This window comes from Poecilia reticulata, chromosome 1 (genome assembly GCF_904066995.2).
Source record: "Poecilia reticulata chromosome 1, P_reticulata-male-v2, whole genome shotgun sequence".
Classification (NCBI taxonomy): domain Eukaryota; kingdom Metazoa; phylum Chordata; class Actinopteri; order Cyprinodontiformes; family Poeciliidae; genus Poecilia; species Poecilia reticulata.
The window spans coordinates 29,452,487-29,474,836 of NC_088830.1; the positions used below are offsets into that span (position 1 = coordinate 29,452,487).

Below are 22,350 nucleotides of genomic sequence, written 5' to 3' on the forward strand. Positions count from 1 at the left end.
GGGAATTTAGAATAACCAAACATGGATGACGATGTAGAAGCAATAGTGATACTTTGTGGACTCGTTTTAATAGATAAAAGACTTAAGAAAAAGAAAGGTGGTGAATAAAAAGCGATGGGACTTGCTGCACTATGATTTGGAGGTGACTATGTTTTTTCATAGTTAACATTTTTAACTGAATAAACATAATAAACATATATAATAATGACCTTCACATATAATAATAAACATTTCCACATATCATCTCTGATATCCACCAGACTCTAAGTTGCACGATATGTCAGCTGTTTGGGATACCCCTCTGTTCTTACGTCACCGCGCTTTCTGATTGGCTACCTGTCACATTCAACAGGTTGTATTCTCATTCCCTGTCAGGGAAAATCCCACAGGCTGCGATAAAAGGGCCAAGACAACCCAAATTGGGCACATTCAGGCATTAGCTGGAACACCAACATGCAGAAGTTTTATCTGACGGATCACCCCCCGGGGAGCAGCAAAATTTCCAAGTCTTGACCTTTTTGACACAACTTCTCCTGCTGTAGAAAAAAATGAAGTAAACAATACATTTATATGAAATAATTTATAAAAACCAATTGAGTAATTTGTAGAATGGCTGTGCCTGAGTTTATCCAAGGTGTATCTGGGACTTCATTCTCATGCCTGGCCCTATAATGCCTCAGTATTGAGGAGGTGGATTTATTTAAATAAGACAGTTCTGTCAAATATATGCAACACAACCTGCAGAACATAATATGAAAGTAAACTAAGAGTCAATTTCAGCTGAATTTGGATTCAGGTAGATCAAGTAGAAACTGAAAAGAACTGGATGAAACAAGGAAATGAAAACAAATACTTTATTTTCCGATATAAGATCAAAATGGTCCCACACTGCGGAAACCTTTCATTTGTCTTGAGGCTGCTCCACAGTTGATGCTGTACCATAAAAGATCAAGAATTCATTTGGCAAATGCATTTTACAGATTGACAAATTCGCTTCCTTATAAACACAGTTTGGCACGTTAATGTAATTTCAAAACAGTTCCTGTATCGGTCACATGACTTGCTGAAACCAATTCGCGTACCGACATGGGGTTTGGTCTATGGGTATGACACATGCACCGACGCATCGGTGTTGTTGGACCCATCACTACTTTTTCCTATCTTTAGTGGCTCTAAAGAGCTTAATTCTCTTAATTCTGAGATTTTTCTTTGGTAAAATTGCATAGTTTTCTAATATTTCGATAATATTCTTGTGATAAAACAAAATCTAACACTCCATCATGCAATTGATTGATATAAAAACCACTTTTTGAAATTATTTTCTCTCATTAGTAATTTCTTTTTTACAAAAGAGAGCAAGAAAAAAAATGGATTAACATTGGGCCGAGTACAAAAAAATATTTTATTTTGCCGAGCCCGACTGCAGTGTCATTAGAGAAATTTACACTCATTTCTACCATAAGCCAAGGTTTGCTTTATTCTTACTTTTTTTTATTTAAGTCTCTTGGACTCTGATAGCTGCTTTGGCTTCACACATTCAGAGTGAGGTTGGTACAGTGGACTCCATCATTGCTTCTCCAGAATCCCAAAGTATGGTTTTATGCTACAGAAGTTGAATTTGAAGAGCTGGTTTGTGCACACAATGTCTGCTTTTTGAAGGACTTGCAGACTGTTTGACTTTAGACTTTAGGTACACAGTTATTTTACAGATAACATATGACACTATTGACATAGGAGTAAACAGCGAGAGAAGCTGGATGTTTTTAAAAATAAAGATTTGTTTCCTCAAAGGTAGAACTGAGAGGACTGGAAGCTGCTGTGGTTTGTGCTACCTATTCCAAAGACTTAGAGAGATGGAGATACAGTTATCCTACTAATTTATTTAGTAAAAAATGCATTCCAATAAACAATCATAATGATGTGTGCAGTATTAGGTCAAGAAATAACAGGAAAACCTTTTTGCTTTTATAAATCATTGCAGGCCAGAAGGGAATGAGGATTTTCCCCCCCTTCCCGTCTTCCAAAAGGATTAAGGTCAAGGTCTTCTAAAGGAAAACTGTGAAACTGTGGTGCCTGGACCTTTTATGTAATAAATAGTAATATGAGATATCTTCACTGTTTCAAACATGACTACATGTTGAAAGATCATTTCAATTAATAAATTTAATCAGCACCTCTTGATTTTAACCATAAAACTGCAAGGAAACGATGATCAGGTTGAAAATATGTCCCCTGGTTCTCCGCTTTGCTGCATACAGAAGGTCTTGACCAAATAGTTTTGTGACACGTCCTGTAACGTAACTACGTCTCTCTCTCTTTTATAGTAACACATATAAGACATAATTCATACAACTAATACAAGATTTATCAAAAATATATGAAGCCAACAACTTGTAGCAATTTCACAAATGTTATTGTCATTTAATGGAACACAATTTCTGGTTGCATATATTAAAACATAGTTATTTCTTGTGATTAAATGTTACACAGAATCTTGAATTTTTTTCATTATATGATAAATACTCATTTAGCTAGGTCTTTAACAAAATTAAACTATTAAGAATAAATTGTGAGTTTCTACCAGATTTAGTGAGTTAATGTTATGTGATGAAATGAAATGCTTTCATTCCCAAAACTCACAAATCTCCTGTCACTAAGGAGATGGTGTATATTGGCTGCACTTTTCTCCAGTCAGATACGGCTCACAGTACAGTTTGTATTTAACCTCAACGTTTCCATACTGTCCTGCGCACATGAAAGTATGACTACCAGGGATCAGGTACCTCCCGCACTGTACGAGAAGGTCGTCATATTTTGGGTCTTCATCCCAAACCTCAATCTTCAATTCCAGGCTTGTGTCAACCTTCAATAGAAAATTTGAATGGAGGATCATTCAGATGCATATTTTCTCATTCAAAGTCAAATTATTTAGCGGATATAGAAAGTAAAACTGTTTTCCATGCATCTCAAAAGTTGATAAATGCAGTGTAATGTTAGCCAAAACACAACAGCACAAGATATTAAATACATCAGCTAGGCTGTGTCTGTTTACACAATATATGTTTAAAGTGGTTTCTATTCAAATATTTTCAGATTTTTAAAATATTTTTACTTTTATTTGTACTCGATCATAAACACCATGATTAGCATGGTCTAATCAAGTAAAACCAAATTCTATTTCATGCAGGTGCTGACCCAGTATCCCAAAACATAAAGAGTCTACAGCCTGGCTTGGATCTACAGATGGAATTGATTTTATACTTTGATTTATCTTGTTTGGTTTGATTTATTTATTTCAATCAGGTTTTTAAAAACAAAAAATAAGCAATCAGTAGGACAGAGAAAACAATTGGACAAAAAGTTTTACTTTGACATTCAAGGTTCATTTTGTACATTTGTTGTTTGGTCAGCCAAGTTTTTATGCTCATGATTGATTTGTAAAAGCAATAAGAGAGGGTCAGCACTTCCTGACTCATCAACAGGTTAAGCAGAGCAGTGAGTGTGGGAGCCGCATGTCCACAGACACCCAGGTTGGTTCTGAGAGAACCGAAACAAGAACGAGTCGGGCCTAAAGGGAGGTTCTCTTTTCTTGTTATTGTGGCTGCTGTCTGATGCAAGCCACAAGTTGAAGGACAGATTAGTTCATGATCAATAATTTAACATCATCTAGCTGAAATGGAAACTACAACACATTTCTGATATTAAATTATATTTGACCCAATATGAAATGTTTGCTAACAAATAGTTTTGGTGGCACCAAAGAATAAATTAGCTTTGTTTCAAGACTAATGCATAAAAACCCAATTCTCCTCACTGCTGGTAAATTAATGTTTATTTTTGCAAAAATAGATGCTGGTATTAACTCTTTAAGTTCTGCTGCATCAGCAGCGTAAATGGATCAGTTTGTCTGTTGTTGAGTTTTTTCAGCTAATCTGTCATGATAACATTTACTGACCTTGCCAAAAAGAAACCAAATGTTCCACCTCGGATTATTGGATTCGATGGTTTGGGTCCTGTGTTGTATGGAACCATAGTGCACCTTGGCATAGCTGTGAACAAGAGGAGCCATTTAAATGGTGTGCTCATCAGGTTTCATAAGGTCTTTGCTTTTTACCTTTGCATCAACCCACCCGTCAGTTTTTCCAATAACATCTCCATATAGTTTCCAGCCTCGAACAATGCTCACTGCTAGAGTTCCTCTTGAGGCGTGCAGAGGGCAGCAGTTAGAGGCCACATTAGGGGTTTTGTCGTCACAGAGTGGCTCTTGGGGTGATTTCTTCACAGCAGTGTCCTTCAAATACTGCTCAATAGCATCTTTCACTGCTGCCTTTTGAAGCTCGTTTGGCACGAGCTCATAGAGAGGTCGAAGGGAGTACGAAACAACATCTGGATGTTCTTTCAGGCTCTTTAGCCAGTTCATGTAGCCCATGGAATCATTTTGGAAAATTGAAAACTCCCCCAACCAACCATTTCCTCCTGATACCTCTCTGAAGTGTTGGTGGAGACCAGAGCTGAAGTTAGTGGCAACGTCCTGGTTTTTTAGGACACGAATGCAAGAATTTGGGACACTAGAGATGTTCATCTTCCCCAAGCCAACAGCAACACCCACAGATAAACAGGTGTGGATCTAGGTGAAAGAACAGCACAGAGATTTTTTTTTAAAAAAAGCTCTAATACACCAGATATATACATAAAGAGCCAGACACAAGCGGAGAAGAATATGTTCATGTAGAAATTCTAGGAAATTTAAATGGACAAACAAAAAAAAAACAAAAGTCACACCTAGAAATACTTAAAGTAGGTTGTTGAAAGTGATAAACTTCATATTTTTATTAAGGAGGAGGTGTGGCTTCAATATTTAAGAACACCATGAACTGTAGTAAAATCTCTTTGGGTAATTTCACGTCTTGAGTATCTTGGAATTGAGGTAAAAGGCCACAAACGAACTTTGACACTAACTTTGTACAGAACTCCAACATACGTGGAAAATTTCTTTACGGAATTGAATGAGCTTCTATCTCTCATATGCATTGATTATGATTGTTTAATAATTGTCGGTGATTTCAACATTCATGTTGACAACCCCCAAGACGGAGGGGCAAAAGAGAGTTTTGTTTTAACACAACATGTCAATCAAGCAACACACACTCAAGGACACACACTGGGCCTGGTTATCACTAAGGATGTGAATATTTCCAATGTCTCTGTAAATGATGTCGCCCTGTCGGATATTTATTGAGACAATTACGCACTTAAATCATACATGCATTTAAACTTTTATGTACATTTTTACATTGTGTATCTCTGTTCAGTTATTTTTTATTTTTGCATGTGTTAGAGCAAGCAAATATCACATTTTTGAGTTAGAGCGTATTTGTTCATGGGAGCAGCAGTTATTGATGGTGAAACATTAGTAAAGAGTTCTAGATAACACAAAAGGTTCAGCCAGTAGATATTTGTGAAAAAAATACATTGAAGCTTATTCATTATTCTGATTTGATCCCCATTTTCTTATTATATATATTCCTTTTTGTATTATCAGTAGTTAGGTTACATGCCAGTAGTTAAAGAAATAAGTTATTCACATAATAATTCAGCTGTAAAGTTGGGCTATTTAGTTAAGAAATTCTCAGACTTGATTAGTAATAAGCATATCAGTGATCATTCCTTGTGTGTAAAGTTTCTTCATTCCCACATTAGATACTGAGCTTGGATTTATTAATTAATAATAAATTATGGATTTCAATTTGTAGTAATTAAATGAGACAAATGTAAAGTGAGTTCTGATTCCCAATAATTTTGATGTCACCTTGTGAGGTAGCTACAACATTTTTGGTTTTCAGAATTCTGATTCCCAGCAATGAACAATCAACAAATTCAGCTTTGGAGATCCACAGATCTTTGATTTCAAGAAACAGCCACACACCTCCACCACATTAATATCAGTGAAATTAAATTCATTGGAAAATTGTCTTCTTTAATTAAATTTTGTTTTCCTTTTGCATATTAAAAAATCTTACCTGTTCCAAAGCAGACCAAAAAGAAGTTGAAACAAGCAATGTTTCCAAGTGTGCTGAGCTGAGAACTGTGCTTTATAAAGCAGCAGTCCTGTAGAGATAAGGATTCATACACGACATTGTGTAATGTCAATTGAATGTAGTTACTTTGTTTCTTGTAACTGCAGGTAATGTTTCAGGTTTTTATTTTGGCAACGTTATGTATTAAGTATCTATGCTAACAGAACAAGCAGTTCTACCGGAACTGCAATGAAGGAAAGGTTTAACAGCAAGACAGAAAAATGCATAATAAAAAGCAACTTAAACTTAGCTTCAGTCATATGGAAACAAGGTAATGGCAATTGAAATTTATTTAAGTATTTTAATGAGTGTATTTTAAGTATTTTAATGAGTGCTGTTGACTTGCTATAGGAAATAACTTGATCCTGCAGTCACTCATCCTGTGATGAATGCAGCTTTATGCCACTTGCAAGTGAAAAGGTTATAACATCCAGCTGTATTTAAAGCATCCAGTCGATTTATTGTGTTGAACTCCTAAAACAGACAGGAGTTCTTCTTTAGTTTCAGCAACTAGATTTTCCCCACTCTGTGTGTATCTTTCTTGGAATTGTTCTCTGTGTAGCAGCCGGACATTAGTGCACAGAAAAACTGTTACATAGTTTCTTCTTCTAGTTACAACTTTACAACTGACGCTACTTCTGCTACAGAAAAAATCACATAGCACGCAGCTTTAACTTTGAAAAACTTCTGTGCTTGAACAAAAATAACTAGGCGTGAATAACTAGGCAACAATAAAATTAATAAGACAAATAAAATGTATTAAATAAACGAATAAAAGTGTGTCCATAACTTAAAAAAATAAATAATTTAAATAAAATACTTCTAGGGTGCAACAACCTTTGCCACAAAAAAAGTTGCCTAAAAATATTTTAAGATTGTAATGGAAAATTTTATAATGTGCTCTTCTCCCCTTTATGTATTAGATTGTGTCTAATGATGAGATCATGAGTCTGCATGATCTTGTCATGAGATTGGTCAAGCTGCTCTCCTATAGACTTTTACGGTGCTGTAACAATGTCTGTGATCCAGGAGACAATCTGGGTGATACTTCCCCGGCCAGAACTGAGACTGCATTTCATGCGTTAAGTAACAAGCCCCTTTCCTTGACAATAGACTACCATCTGGGTTGGGCTCCACAGAATTGTTGGTGCATAACAATCATGATTTGTTGACCAGAATCTATAAAAGGAACCCAGAATCCACTGTTAGGCAGAGCAGACCTGACAGACTCCTCTTAGTCTGTATTTCTTGCAAGGTTTTAATACATTTCTTATTTCTTTTCATCCAGACTCTTGTTAAGGTAATATTTTCCATGACAAGATTTTTAGCAATAGAGAACAAAGATATCCACAAGAACTAGGATTAAAGATAAATTAACAAGGCAAGTAATTTAACAGATATTACAATATTGGAAAGTTTATTTATGCCGATTTATGTTTTCGCATCCACCTGAATAATATGTAGTTGCGACCCTGGCCATGTGCATTAGTCTGATGCCCACTATCCTTGCTTGGTCATCCATCTGTATATAGCCCCCAAGATCCATCTTCTCTTGATAGGGAGCACACAACACACAAGCAGAAGGAGAACAATTAGTATTGTTACTAGAGTTAACCCTATCTTGATTGCAAAAGATTGGGTCAAGGTAGAGACCTTTCCATGAAGGTCATGGAATGGCCTCCAGGCTTTCCAGAACCTCCATGCATGTTCTGTCCTGCATTATCTTTACTTCCACGTTCAGTTTACTAAGCCTGGTCATTACTATTTTAAATGTGTGTTTTAGTGGGGTATGCATAGGAATGTATGTGCAGCATTGATTTGCGAACATATAGCAAACTCCTCCCACATTAGCCAAAATTCAATTGGCTAGACATCTGTTTTGTCTTGCCATTCTGCTCGTTTCATGGAGTTGCTCTCCTGGGGCCATAAATCCTTCAGCAGTAAAATTTATCATTTTCTGTTGGATATATGTGTCTTGCACCCCAACATTTTATAGCAGGACAATACCTGTCCGGATCACTGCAAGAAAAGTTACAAAAAACAGAAATACAAAAAGCAGCGGTCTTAATTCAAACCTCAGACTGATCCCATCCCCTGCCTAAAGGAACCTCAGACTGAAGAGCTTTCAGCCTCCAAGTCACTTAAATTGGCTCTTTAAATACCAGATCTCTCTGTGCTAATGCTCTATTAATTAATGATTTTATCACTGAGCATAATATTGATGTTTTATTTCTGACAGAAACATGGCTGAATGACAATAATGAAGCAATTGCATTAATTGAATCAGCGCCTCCTACTTACAATTTTTTTAAGTGAAAATAGAAAACACAAAAAAGGAGGAGGCGTGGCTTCAATATTTAAGAATACCATAAACTGTAGTAAAATCTCTTTGGGTAATTTTATGTCTTTTGAATATCTTGGAATCGAGGTAAAAGGCCACAAACAAACTTTGACACTAACTATACAAAACTCCAACATATGTGGAAAATTTCTTCGCGGACTTCAATGAGCTTCTATCTCTCATATGCATTGAGTACGATCGTTTAATAATTGTCGGTGATTTCAACATTCATGTTGAGAACCCCCAAGATGGAGGGGCTAAAAAGCTGTTTAACATATTAGAGAGTTTTGGTTTAACACAACATGTCAAACAAGCAACACAGACTCATGGACACACTGGGCCTGGTTATCACTAAGGTTGTGAATATTTCCAATGTCTCTGTAACTAATATTGCCCTGTCGGATCACTTTGCTGTTATCTTTGACAGTTCTTTATCCGTTAATCCACTTGGACAAACAGCTACTATCACAAAACGTACTTTCACAGGAAACACAGCAGAAACATTTAATCAAATTTACTCTTCTTCCTCGTCCTTAAGCAATAATGACGTAGATAAGTTGGTAGATGATTTTCAGTGCAAACTTTCAGATATCATTGATTACATTGCCCCCACTAAAGTGAAGGTTGTGACTGGTAGGAAGAAATCTCCATGGAGAAATCATAACTAATCTGCAAGACAACTCTGCCACAGGGCTGAACGGAGATGGCGTAAAACTCAACTGCACGTTTATTGTGACATCTACAAAGAAAGACTACGTAACTATCACACAACACTAAAACATGCAAGAGAGGCTTTCTTTGCAGATGCCATAAACAAAAACACTAACAACGCTCAAGCTTTATTTGCCACTGTTGACAGGCTCACAAATCCTCCGATGACGTTGCCACCTGAACTTCAATTAATGCCGCCTGCAACAAGTTTTCCAGCTTCTTCTGGAAAACTTTTTCCAGAAGAAGAAAATTCAGAGAAAATTCAAAATATGAGAGGATTAATCTGTACATCCACTCCAAAGCCAGTACCAATGCTCTGCCCAAACAAAACAAATGCAGGAAAAATTACCCAATTTCAACTACTTAATTATAAAAGCCCAGAGGAAATTATAAGTCAAGTAAGCTCCAGTTTCTGCTGTCTGGATGCCCTACACACACATTTCTTTAAGAAAGTCCTGCCTGTGGTTGCTAATGATTTGATCCAAATAGTAAACTCATCGCTCTCATCAGGTGTTTTCATCCAGGCTTTGAAAACAGCAGTTATCAAACCACTGATAAAAAAGAACAATCTAAACAAATCAGTACTGCAGAATTACAGGCCGATCTCCAACCTCCCATTCATCAGCAAAGTTATTGAAAAAGCTGTTTTTAAACAATTAAATAACTTCCTAACAATAACAAACTGCTTTGACTCCTTCCAGTCCGGTTTTCGTGCTCACCACAGCACAGAGACGACCCTTGTAAAAGTGTTCAATGATATCCACATAAATACAGACTGTGGGAGAACCACAGTGCTGGTTCTGTTGGACCTCAGTGCAGCTTTCGACACTGTTGACCACGACATTTTACTGAATTGACTGGAGAGTTGGGTCGGAGTCTCCGGTCCAGTGCTCCTCTGGTTTGAATCCTACATAAAGAACAGGGATTCCTTGTTTTAATCGGAAACTTCTCATCAGAGATGTCAAAGGTCAAATGCGGGGTACCCCAAGGTTCAATCCTAGGACCCCTTCTCTTCAATATTTATATGCTCCCACTGGCTCAGGCTATAACAGGAAATAAGATCAGCTACCACAATTATGCGGATGATACACATCACAATGTCACCAGGTGACTCTGAACTAATACAGGTGCTAAACAGATACTTAGAACAGATCAATGTATGGATGTGCCAAAACTTTCTCCAGCTGAACAGAAACAAAACTGAAGTTATTATCTTTGGACCTAAAAAGGAGCAAACTAGAATCGATGCGCAACTTCAGTTATTACAACTAAACACCAGCGATCAGCCCGAAACCTGGGAGTAGTGATGGATTCAGACCTGAACCTTCAGAGCCACATTAAGAACGTCACAAAGTCGGCCTTCTATCATCTGAAGATCATCTCCAGGATTAGAGGATTTATGTCTCAGCACGATGTAGAGAAATTCATCTATGTGTTTATCTTTAGCCGCATTGATTACTGCAATAGCGTCTTCACAGGTCTGACTAACAAATCCATCAAACTATTGCAGCTGATCCAGAAGCTGCTGCTGCTGTTCTCACTAAAACCAGGAAGATAGAGCACATAACACCAGTTTTAAAGTCCCTACACTGTCTCCCTGTAGCTCAAAGAATAGACTTTATAATACTGTTGTTAGTTTATAAATTACTGAAAGGTTTAGCACCACAATACCTCAAAGATCTGTTATTACTGTACCAACCGTCTAGACCCCTCAGATCTTCTGGTTCTGGTCTGCTCTGCAGCATTCAGCTTCTACACACCACAAATTTGGAACAAGCTTCCAGAAAACTGTAATACAGCTGAAACACTGGGTGCCTTTAAATTTCAGCTTAAAACCCACCTGTTTAGAGTTGCTTATGGCTAAATTAGGATTAGAGTGTGGGTTTTGATGTCTTCAATATTTTTAATGTTTTTATCTTTACTTTTTATCTATTTATTAATTTCTTTTTATTCCTCTTCCTAATGATGTAAAAGTGGCGCGTGACTGAGGGTCATTGCGCGCACAGAAAAACCCTGTAAATTCTAGACTCTGTTTTTTAATTATGAAAAGCACCTTGAAATGCCTTGCTGCTGAAATGTGCTATACAAATAAAATTTGATTGATTCATTGATTGATATTTATGAAGCTTAATGTATTTAGTAATAATAACAGTGATAATGAAAGTAGTTTTAAATTATTGCCAGTACTATAACGAAAATCATCTGTGCCTCATTGTGCAAACCAAAACAAATAAAAACATTAATATTTTACTGTACTGTTGGGTACCTGTTTGGACAACACAGTAGAAACAATTCACAATGTGAAAAATATATTGTTTCTGCCATACGGGGTGGAAAGTAATTGGTTATATCAAACTATACCGGCTTACTTTCAACTATAGGCATTATCACATGTTTTGTTCTGTGCTTTTTGTTACCTCACTTGAGGTTAACCCATTCATGGAGGACAAACAGCTTCGTGAAGATATCAGTCGTCTCAGTCGCCCTCCAAGATTAACCTAAAACAGGTATAAAGTGGTTTAAAATAGTTTGCTGCAGAAAAATGTCTGTAACTAATTCACAATGTGTGTGTGTGTGTGTGTGTGTGTGTGTGTGTGTGTGTGTGTGTGTGTGTGTGTGTGTGTGTGTGTGTGTGTGAGAAAGTTCTCACCTTTCTGAAGTAGTGTGTGCCATAGGTGTTTATGAGCTTTCTATACTCGGTCTTAGTAGAGGAGTTGTAGTGAGTTGGCAGGAGGTCTAACCGCTTTTTGAATTTAAAGCTTAAGGGAGGTGTGTTTGATAATATAAAACTAGACACCAAGACAAAATGAGACAATTATTTCAATAACCATGACCTGTCAGAACACAATGAAAAACGTCAAATTTCCATCCTACCCATAAGTGTTGCAGGTGACACTGTGTATGCTGAAAGTGTAGCGATCCTCTTTGATCCTTTGTGAAGCAAACTTGTAGGCATTGGAGCGGGTTGCTCCCACATCTAACTTGCCAAACTCCGGACTTTTTAGAAAATCCAAGCCAAACTGATGAGATTCAGACAACACATGTAGTTTATAAGGTGTTAAATAAGAAGCCATATTTTTCTATCACTATTCTAATCACTTCAGTTTTAACTGAATGCAAACTATAAATATGATAAAATTCTTGGAAGAGCACATATTAACTGAAATGAAATTGTGAAAAAAAGAAAATCAACCAGCAAGGTTTCTATCAGGTTTGTGTTATCAAAACTCAGGGCAGCATTGAAAATATTCTGAAATGTTCAGCTTTGAGATGTTTCTTACCGTCCAATTACTGGCATCTTGGGATGTGTAAGACTCAACCAGAGAGCTGTTGGGACATTTTAAAGGAAGAAATTATTATAAAACATCTATACAGTTCATTTTTCATTAGGTAATAAAGCGTTCTAGCTTAGTGAAATTGATTTAACTATTGTTATTTTAATACATAAGCCTTATTAGGCAGGTATGTATAAGCTACAGTTATATTCAATAAATTAGAAAATGCTTCCATATGTGGCTCGGTTTTCAGATTAAAAGTACTTTTTAAAATAACTTCTGAGTATTTAAAAACACACTTGTCATTTAACCCGCACTTTTGTATTTACAAATGGCGGATGAGACTGTGCCTCAATACATGGCTGCTTTACGTGAGTTGCCTATAACATGTGACTATGGAACCATGGAAGATGAGATGCTACGGGATCAGCTTATTGAGAAGGCTTATGCCCCGGAGGTGAAAAACAGACTTTTATTAGAATTTTCACTAACGTTGGACACCGCTATTACGCTGGCGTGTCAAGTGGAACGTGCTCTTCAGTCGTCCAAACTCCTCAGTGGAGCTACTGCTGTACACACGGTTGCTCAGCGCGGACTTACTCAACATAAGAATAGAAACCTACAAACCGTTTCTAAAAATAGCCACATGCGCACGGCGCAGCAGAGAGCGCGAGCCTGTTATCGTTGTGGATCGACAAATCACCTGGCAAATGCGCGAGACTGCCCTGCAGCCGCAGCAAAATGCAACAGCTGTGGTAAGACTGGACATTTTTGTAAAGTTTGCCGCTCAGCTAACCAAGTTGGAGAAGTAATGCCTGAAGTGGTTGTGCTCATGATGATCGCAAAGGACGTTAACGCTACTGATAGACTGCTTTGCAAAGTGAACATTAAAGCTGCGTCAGGGGAGGTTACTGACTCTGAATTACTGGTTGATACAGGATCATCAGTTTCTATCATACCAGAGACTCTGTACAACAGACATTTTCCTGAGAGTCATTTAACTGCACCACGTGTGAAACTGGTCACTTACTTGAAAGAGGACATTCCTGTAATAGGATGTTTGGAAGCTACAGTTACCCTTGACAACAAAACTGCTCCTGCTTCTTTGTATGTGGTTCAAGGAAGATCTGCATTTCTCGGAATGGACCTAATAAAAGCACTGAAGTGGACATTGAGCCACGATTCAATCCATGTTCCACCTCCTGAACATGCCTCTTCTGCTGCACTTATGTTGCTAACAAAAACAGACTCTTCTTCTATTGGCTGTGTTGCTGGCTTTGTGCACAAAGTTAAAGTACGTGAGGATGCAGTCCCAGTTCAGCAAAAACTACGACGTCTTCCATTTGTAGTACGTGAAGCTGTGTCAGAGGAACTAGATCTGCTCCTAAAGGAGGGCATTATGGAACACATTGATGCTTCTCCCTGGTTTTCGCCTATTGTGGTCACAAGAAAAGAAGGCAGGCTAAGACTATGTGTGGACTTAAGAGAACCTAATAAAGCTATTATTGCTGACAGTCACCCTTTGCCCCACATGGATGAGCTTTTAAGTGAGCTCAGGGGTGCCTCTGTTTTCTCCACCATAGATCTGGCATCTGCATACCACCAGCTTCTACTACATGAGAACAGTCGGGACCTTACGGCTTTTATTACACACAAAGGACTTTTCCGCTACTGCCGAGTCCCGTACGGGTTGGCTTCTGCTCCATCTGCATTCCAAAAAATGATGGAACCTGTGCTTAAAGGTCTACCTGGTGTGCACAATTACTTGGATGATGTAATTGTTGCAGGATCTTCTCTACTTGTTTGGTTTCGTGTACTTAAGTAATTACCCTGCTTTAATTACAGCTAAGATTACACTTGTGACATACAAACTGTTAAATGAGGTAGATGTTCAGTCATATGTTAAATGGGTACATGCAATCTTTTCAAGTAAGAGGGGAATGTTGTGTCTACCACTAGGTGGTGTACGAGAATAGCATAGACTGGGGAAGAGAAGAAGAAGGGATAAGACGGAGGAAAGGAATACCTGATGTGACTGTACTGCTGAGCAAGTTCTGAATAAACGCTGTTAAGAGTTCTTTGTCTACTTCTGTTTTTACCTCGTCCTGGCTTCCAAACATAACATCCTTGATCACATGTCCCTTTGTGTGTGTGAATAAATGTGTGTGTGTTTTAGGATTTCTCACCTTGTACGTCCCCAGAAGAAGTGCTGTCTTTAACTAAGTTTAAGACTAAGCAGTGACTTGAATTTAGGTCGGGTTTAGGGTCAGAGTCAGGTTTTTATATGTACGGACTAAAGATGTTAAGTTGTCTTGCCTCAACAGACAATGAACCTCTCTCTCTCCTTCTCTTCAAACACAGAAATGGTTTGACTAGAGAGAACATTTTTGACTTACAGTTTACAACCTGTTCTTCAACCTCATACATCAGGAATTGAGCCTGGAGAAAGGATAATTCTCCACACACTAAAATATTTGAAATTCAATAAGAAAATTGTATTTCTTTTAACTCAGAAATTAAAGTTCATAAAGTTTATTCAACAACAAGACAAGTTGTTTAAACATTGTTTTTGAAGTTCTGTTAGTGCATTAATCTGGAATTGTGAGTTTTAACTTAATACTGGAATTTAAATCAAATAATAATTTCACAATATCCAAGAAAAAAACTGCCTTCGCCTAATTAAAAAAACATACATTTCTGTATTATTTCACTCGCCTTATCAAATTAAAGTAACCACATATTTTTACACTAGAATAATTCAAACTCTTGTTTCAACTTGATTAGAACAAATGTTATGATTTGCTAATGAATTTAATAAAGATCACAATAAATTCTGCTCAAAACCTTTTAGCAGAGAATAACAACTTTTTAAAATAAACATTTGCCATAATAACACAGCAAAGAGCTACGCAGGTGCGTTAGAGTCATGACAGCAAACCAGCAAAACGCAAAGAACTTTTAACAGTTTTCCCCCCAAACTAACAGACTGAGTTGAGTAAAGCTGTTGGATGAAGGTAATGTTAGCTAAAAGATGATTAGCTGGCTAATATCAATACAGCACCTTAAGCTTGTTAGCAAGTACTGTAGCTTGTAGGCTACTGTTGTTGTCTATGTTCAGCTATGATTCATTTTGCCCCCCAAAAAGTTGATTCCCCCCCTTGTTCGTCTGGAGTCGGGGCTGACTATAACGGGGAGTCTCTAAGAATCCACCCCCCCCGTCGCTCACACACATCGTTCGACCAGACAGTTATTTGTAATCCATAGGGGGGCCCAGAAATAGTTTGGAAACACCTTGAGGGGCCCAGGAGAAAAAGTTTGGGAACCACTGCCTTAAGCTGACAGACTAGACATGCTCTATGATTTGTCCCAAGTTTGGGATTTTGTCTTACAACTTAACTCTGCTTCAAACTTTAACAATATATTTTGCTTTGGTCTTCATGATGTTGTGTGTGACCTTAACTGTGAACTTAACTGAGAATAAAGATAAATTTTATTGATTTTTTAAAAGATTTTACATTATTTTAGGTGACCTATGAAGCTAACTGGTTGCAGTTGAATATATTAATAAGTATCAGAATATCAGTAAAAATGCACACCACATTTTTCATGTATAGCTTCCACTTCAGAATTATCCACTATGTGTTGGTCTACCACATAAAGGCCCAATAAACAGACACGGTTGACTGGAACATGTAATTGTACCATGTAATTAAAATTCAGTAATTGTTAGTTTAATCATGTGATTCAACTTTTACAGTGTTCACAATCCGGTTTAAATACTCTACCTAAGAGAGGTGTGACGTCTGCTGTGGATGTCAGGACTGCATTGACTGACGTAACTCCAGTCCACAACAGAAGATGGAAGCTTAAAATGAAGAAAAATCACGTTATTGTTGATCCCTCAAGTCAGATGTGCAGCTGTTTATTTATGCATTTTTATTTACTTTTTGGAGGGAATTGTTTTGAAGAGGGTTAGTGTAGAGTTTACAGGTTTTGCTGGGGCTCAGGTAAGTCTTCACATCAATCACGTTAACTTCTTTTCTCTGCTGTGTGACTACATCAAAACCTTCCCCCACCAGGTTGTGGCCTGGTACAAAAGGAGCAACAAGACACTCTCCTTCGGTCCCGATCCGACAGGACAGAACAGAGGAGTGAACAAGGACGACGCTCAGGAGAAGAAGAGCTGAAGTTGAATCGGGCAGCATAGCTGTAGTCAGAAGCAAAAAGATACATTTTTACCTAATGCATGGAATTTTCCTTATTTTTATGATTCATTTATACACCATCATCTAAGAAAATTAGTTAACACTTTATTTGAAGTGGTGTGCATAAGACTGACATGACACAACACCTGACATGAACACTTTTAATGCGAAGTTGACATTATTCAATATGTCTTTGTTATGACAACCTGATATTAACCAATTCATTACCAAAATTTAGTAATGTAATAGAACACAAAGATACATTACATTTTAAATTTCAATAATTAACAACTATTATGACATTTCTTTTGACAGTTGATGATTCCTGTCCATCAAATAAAGTGTTACCGAAGGGGTTATGCTAACACATGCAAAAATTTTAAATAACTGAACAGAGATACGTATGTAAAATGTGCATAAAAGTTCAAATGCATGTATGAATTAAATGAAAATTGTTTAAATAAATATTTAAATGTATTTAATTCATGGGTAAACATTTGTTTACAGCGCCATTCATTTTAAGATTATAGCACTATTACCCATTGAATTTGGAGGATCTGGGGTGCTGTGGTGGCGCAGCGGCAAAGCACAACCCATGTAGTGAGGCATTAGTCCTCATGCTGGTGATCACAGGTTCAATTCCCAGCCTGGCGACATTTGGTGCAGGTCTTCCCCCTATCTCATTACCCTCTTTCCTGTCAAGCTACTTTCAAATAAAGGCTGCTAGAGCCACATAAATAAATTTGGAGGGTTTGGCTGACAGATAAAATAAATTCAGGATACGCTGCTAACACAGGACTTTAATCTGAATAGAATTAAAGTCAGGCTTATTGGTTAAATATTGTTTAAGCATATTGTGATTATTACATACCCATGTATTAAATACATCTAAATATTTATTGAAACAGTTACGCATTTAAATCATACATGCATTTCAACTTTTATGTACATTTTTACATTGTGTATCTCTGTTCAGTTATTTTTTATTTTTGCATGTGTTAGAGGAAGCAAATATCACATTTTTGAGTTAGAGCGTATTTGTTCATGGGAGCAGCAGTTATTGATGGTGAAACATTAGTAAAGAGTTCTAGATAACACAAAAGGTTCAGCCAGTAGATATTTGTGAAAAAAATACATTGAAGCTGATTCATTATTCTGATTTGATCCCCATTTTCTTATTCAATATATTTCTTTTTGTAGTTAGTTAGGTTACATGCCAGTAGTTAAAGAAATAAGTTATTCACATAATAATTCAGCTATAAAGTTGGGCTATTTAGTTAATAAATTCTCAGACTTGATTAGTAATAAGCATACCAGTGATCATTCCTTGTGTGTAAAGTTTATTCATTCCCACATTAGATTCTGAGCTTGGCTTTATTAATTAATAATAAATTATGGATTTCAATTTGTAGTAATTAAATGAGACAAATGTAAAGTGAGTTCTGATTCCCAATAATTTTGATGTCACCTTATGAGGTAGCTACAATATTTTTGGTTTCCAGAATTCTGATTCCCAGCAATGAACAATCAACAAATTAAACTTTGGAGATCCACAGATCTTTGATTTCAAGAAACAGCCACACACCTCCACCATCAGTGAAATATCAGTGAAATTAAATTAATTGGAAAATTGTCTTCTTTAATTTAATTTTGTTTTCCTTTTTCATATTAAAAAATCTTACCTGTTCCAAAGCAGACCAAAAAGAAGTTGAAACAAGCAATGTTTCCAAGTGTGCTGAGCTGAGAACTGTGCTTTATAAAGCAGCAGCTCTGGAGAGATAAGGATTCATACAGGACATTGTGTAATGTCAATTGAATGTAGTTACTTTGTTTCTTGTAACTGCAGGTAATGTTTCAGGTTTTTATTTTGGCAACGTTATGTATTAAGTATCTATGCTAACAGAACAAGCAGTTCTACCGGAACTGCAATGAAGGAAAGGTTTAACAGCAAGACAGAAAAATGCATAATAAAAAGCAACTTAAACTTAGCTTCAGTCATATGGAAACAAGGTAACAGCTTTATGCCACTTGCTACAGAAAGTGAAAAGGTTATAACATCCAGCTGTATTTAAAGCATCCAGTCGATTTATTGTGTTGAACTCATAAAACAGACAGGAGTTCTTCTTTAGTTTCAGCAACTAGATTTTCCCCACTCTGTGTGTATCTTTCTTGGAATTGTTCTCTGTGTAGCAGCCGGACATTAGTGCACAGAAAAACTGTTACATAGTTTCTTCTTCTAGTTACAACTTTACAACTGACGCTACTTCTGCTACAGAAAAAATCACATAGCACGCAGCTTTAACTTTGAAAAACTTCTGTGCTTGAACAAAAATAACTAGGCGTGAATAACTAGGCAACAATAAAATTAATAAGACAAATAAAATGTATTAAATAAATGAATAAAATAGTTTTTTGTCCATAACTTAAAAAAAGAAATAATTTAAATAAAATACTTCTAGGGTGCAACAACCTTTGCCACAAAAAAAGTTGCCTAAAAATATTTTAAGATTGTAATGGAAAATTTTATAATGTGCTCTTCTCCCCTTTTATGTATTAGATTGTGTCTAATGATGAGATCATGAGTCTGCATGATCTTGTCATGAGATTGGTCAAGCTGCTCTCCTATAGACTTTTACGGTGCCGTAACAGCCGGCAATGTCTGTGATCCAGGAGACAATCTGGGTGATACTTCCCCGGCCAGAACTGAGACTGCATTTCATGCGTTAAGTAACAAGCCCCTTTCCTTGACAATAGACTACCATCTGGGTTGGGCTCCACAGAATTGTTGGTGCATAACAATCATGATCTGTTGACCAGAATCTATAAAAGGAACCCAGAATCCACTGTTAGGCAGAGCAGACCTGACAGACTCCTCTTAGTCTGTATTTCTTGCAAGGTTTTAATACATTTCTTATTTCTTTTCATCCAGACTCTTGTTAAGGTAATATTTTCCACGACAAGATTTTTAGCAATAGAGAACAAAGATATCCACAAGAACTAGGATTAAAGATAAATTAACAAGGCAAGTAATTTAACAGATATTACAATATTGGAAAGTTTATTTATGCCGATTTATGTTTTCGCATCCACCTGAATAATATGTAGTTGCGACCCTGGCCATGTGCATTAGTCTGATGCCCACTATCCTTGCTTGGTCATCCATCTGTATATAGCCCCCAAGATCCATCTTCTCTTCATAGGGAGCACACAACACACAAGCAGAAGGAGAACAATTAGTATTGTTACTAGAGTTAACCCTATCTTGATTACAAAAGATTGGGTCAAGGTAGAGACCTTTCCATGAAGGTCATGGAATGGCCTCCAGGCTTTCCAGGACCTCCATGCATGTTCTGTCCTGCATTATCTTTACTTCCACTTTCAGTTTACTAAGCCTGGTCATTACTATTTTAAATGTGTGTTTTAGTGGGGTAAGCATAGGAATGTATGTGCAGCATTGATTTGCGAACATATGGCAAACTCCTCCCACATTAGCCAAAATTCAATTGGCTAGACTTCTGTTTTGTCTTGCCATTCTGCTCGTTTCAAGGAGTTGCTCTCCTGGGGCCATAAATCCTTCAGCAGTAAAATGTATCATTTTCTGTTGGATATAATAAACATAGTTAATCCATTCAACATTTTGCTAATTGTAACCCGAGGTAAGATGGATTCAAATTCTACAATAATTTTGTGTTGTGCTTTAAATGCGTCTGGAATTCCTCTTGCTTAACCTGTAAGATTCAGATATATTCCTTCATTTGACCCATAATCCTCCAGGCTTCCATGAAGCCCTGTTTTATTGTCATGCATTCCTACTAAATCGTTAACTCCTTCATAAACTAGGGTTGCTGGTACTTTCATTCTAACCAGAGCACAAAGGCCCACCCATTTTAGGAGTAAGGTATTGATTAAAATGTTATCACAACACATTGTCAAAATGGCAGCTATTAGCTTGATGACATGCAGAACATATACAGGAGACCATCAAATCAGATAAATAAACTTTATTTTGAACAGAACAATGAGTGTAGTGTGTGATTCTTGTCCTGGAGCAACTTGATCAGGATCGTCTGAGTTCTAATGAATGAAGCTTACTGAGTTAATTGAGGTTTATCTGCCACAAGGAGAGGTTGGGTCACTGGAGTTTGGGTTGCTTGTGGGGGGAAAAAGATGTCCGGTCTGTGATTCTGTGAATTGAGGTTACAACCACTGGGGTGTGGTTGTAATATGTCCCCTGGTTCTCCACTTTGCTGCATACTGAAGGTCTTGACCAAATAGTTTTGTGACACGTCCTGTAACCTAACTACGTCTCTCTCTCTCTTTATAGTAACACATATAAGACATAATTCATACAACTAATACAAGATTTGTCAAAAATATACAAAGTCAACAACTTGTAGAAATTTCACCAATTTTATTGTTATTAAAGGAAACACAATTTCTGGTTGCATATATTAAAGCATAGTTATTTCTTGTGATTAAATGTTACACAGAATCTTGAATGTTTTTTCATTGCATGATAAATACACATTTAGCTAGGTCTTTAACAAAACTAAACGATTAAGAATAAATTGTGAGTTTCTACCAGATTTAGTGAGTTAATGTTATGTGATGAAATTAAATGCTTACATTCCCAAAACTCACCAATCTCCTGTCACTAAGGAGATGGTGTATATTGGCTGCACTTTTCTCCAGTCAGATACGGGTCACAGGTCAGCGTGTATTTAATCTCAAAGCTTCCTGGAGTTGCGTTGCACGTGAAAGTGTGAGTTCCAGGGCTTAGGTACTTCTCGCACTTTCCGAGAAGGTCATCATACTTCCAATCTTCATCCCAAACCTCAATCGTCAGAGCCAGTCTTGTGTCAACCTTCATGAGAAAAGTTGAATGGAGGATCATTCAGATGCATATTTTGACGTTCATAGTCAAATTATTTAGGTGATATAGAAAATAAAACTGTTTTCCATGCATCTCAACAGTTGATAAATGCAGTGTAATGTTAGCCAAAACACAACAGCACAAGATATGGAATACATCAGCTAGGCTGTTTGTTTACCCCATTGTTTTAAAAGGGGTGGGGGCTGGTGTGTGTGTGTCGTCCTCCCCCACCCTCATGTTTTTTTTGCCAATTTGAAGGGTAGAACTTCAACTCAGTGGGAACTTTAATGTTTTTGGTTGTTTATTCAATGTTCAACTCTGTGTTTTTGTGTTTAATAATGTAAAGCACCATGAAATGCCTTGCTGCTGAAATGTGCTAAGCAAATAAAATTTTATTTGATTTTGATTTGAATATATGTGTAAAGTGGTTTCTGTTGAAATATTTTCAGATTTTTTTCTATTTTTACTTTTATTTGTACTCGATCATAAACACCATGATTAGCATGGTCTAATCAAGTAAAACCAAATTCTTTTTCATGCAGGTGCTGACCCAGTATCCCAAAACATAAAGAGTCTACAGCCTGGCTTGGATCTACAAATGGAATTGATTGTATACTTTGATTTGTCTTGCTTGATTTGATTTATTTATTTCAACCAGGTTTTTAAAAACAAAAAACAAGCAATCAATAGGACAGAGAAAACAATTGGACAAAAAGTTTTTACTTTGACATTCAAGGTTCATTTTGTACATTTGTTGTTTGGTCAGCCAAGTTTCTATGTTTGTAATTAATTTGTAAAAGCAATAAGAGAGGATCAGCACTTCCTGACTCATCAACAGGTTAAGCAGAGTAGTGAGTGTGGGAGCCGC

The 22,350-nt window shown here is 36.9% G+C and overlaps 1 protein-coding gene across 1 annotated transcript; it reads right to left on the reverse strand.

Annotated features, from left to right (window-relative positions):
• Nucleotides 1–840: 840 nt before the first annotated feature.
• On the reverse strand, nucleotides 841–18,388 carry LOC145552863 (perforin-1-like). Its single transcript, XM_081610906.1, has 10 exons — nucleotides 18,292–18,388; nucleotides 16,349–16,611; nucleotides 16,190–16,269; nucleotides 12,411–12,456; nucleotides 12,004–12,149; nucleotides 11,780–11,918; nucleotides 11,547–11,627; nucleotides 4,131–4,627; nucleotides 3,956–4,049; nucleotides 841–2,863 (listed from the first exon to the last, which is right to left on the reverse strand). The coding sequence occupies exons 2-10, from the start codon at nucleotides 16,607–16,609 to the stop codon at nucleotides 2,654–2,656; spliced, it is 1,554 nt and encodes a 517-aa protein (XP_081467032.1). The 5' UTR covers nucleotides 16,610–16,611; nucleotides 18,292–18,388; the 3' UTR covers nucleotides 841–2,653.
• Nucleotides 18,389–22,350: the final 3,962 nt, after the last annotated feature.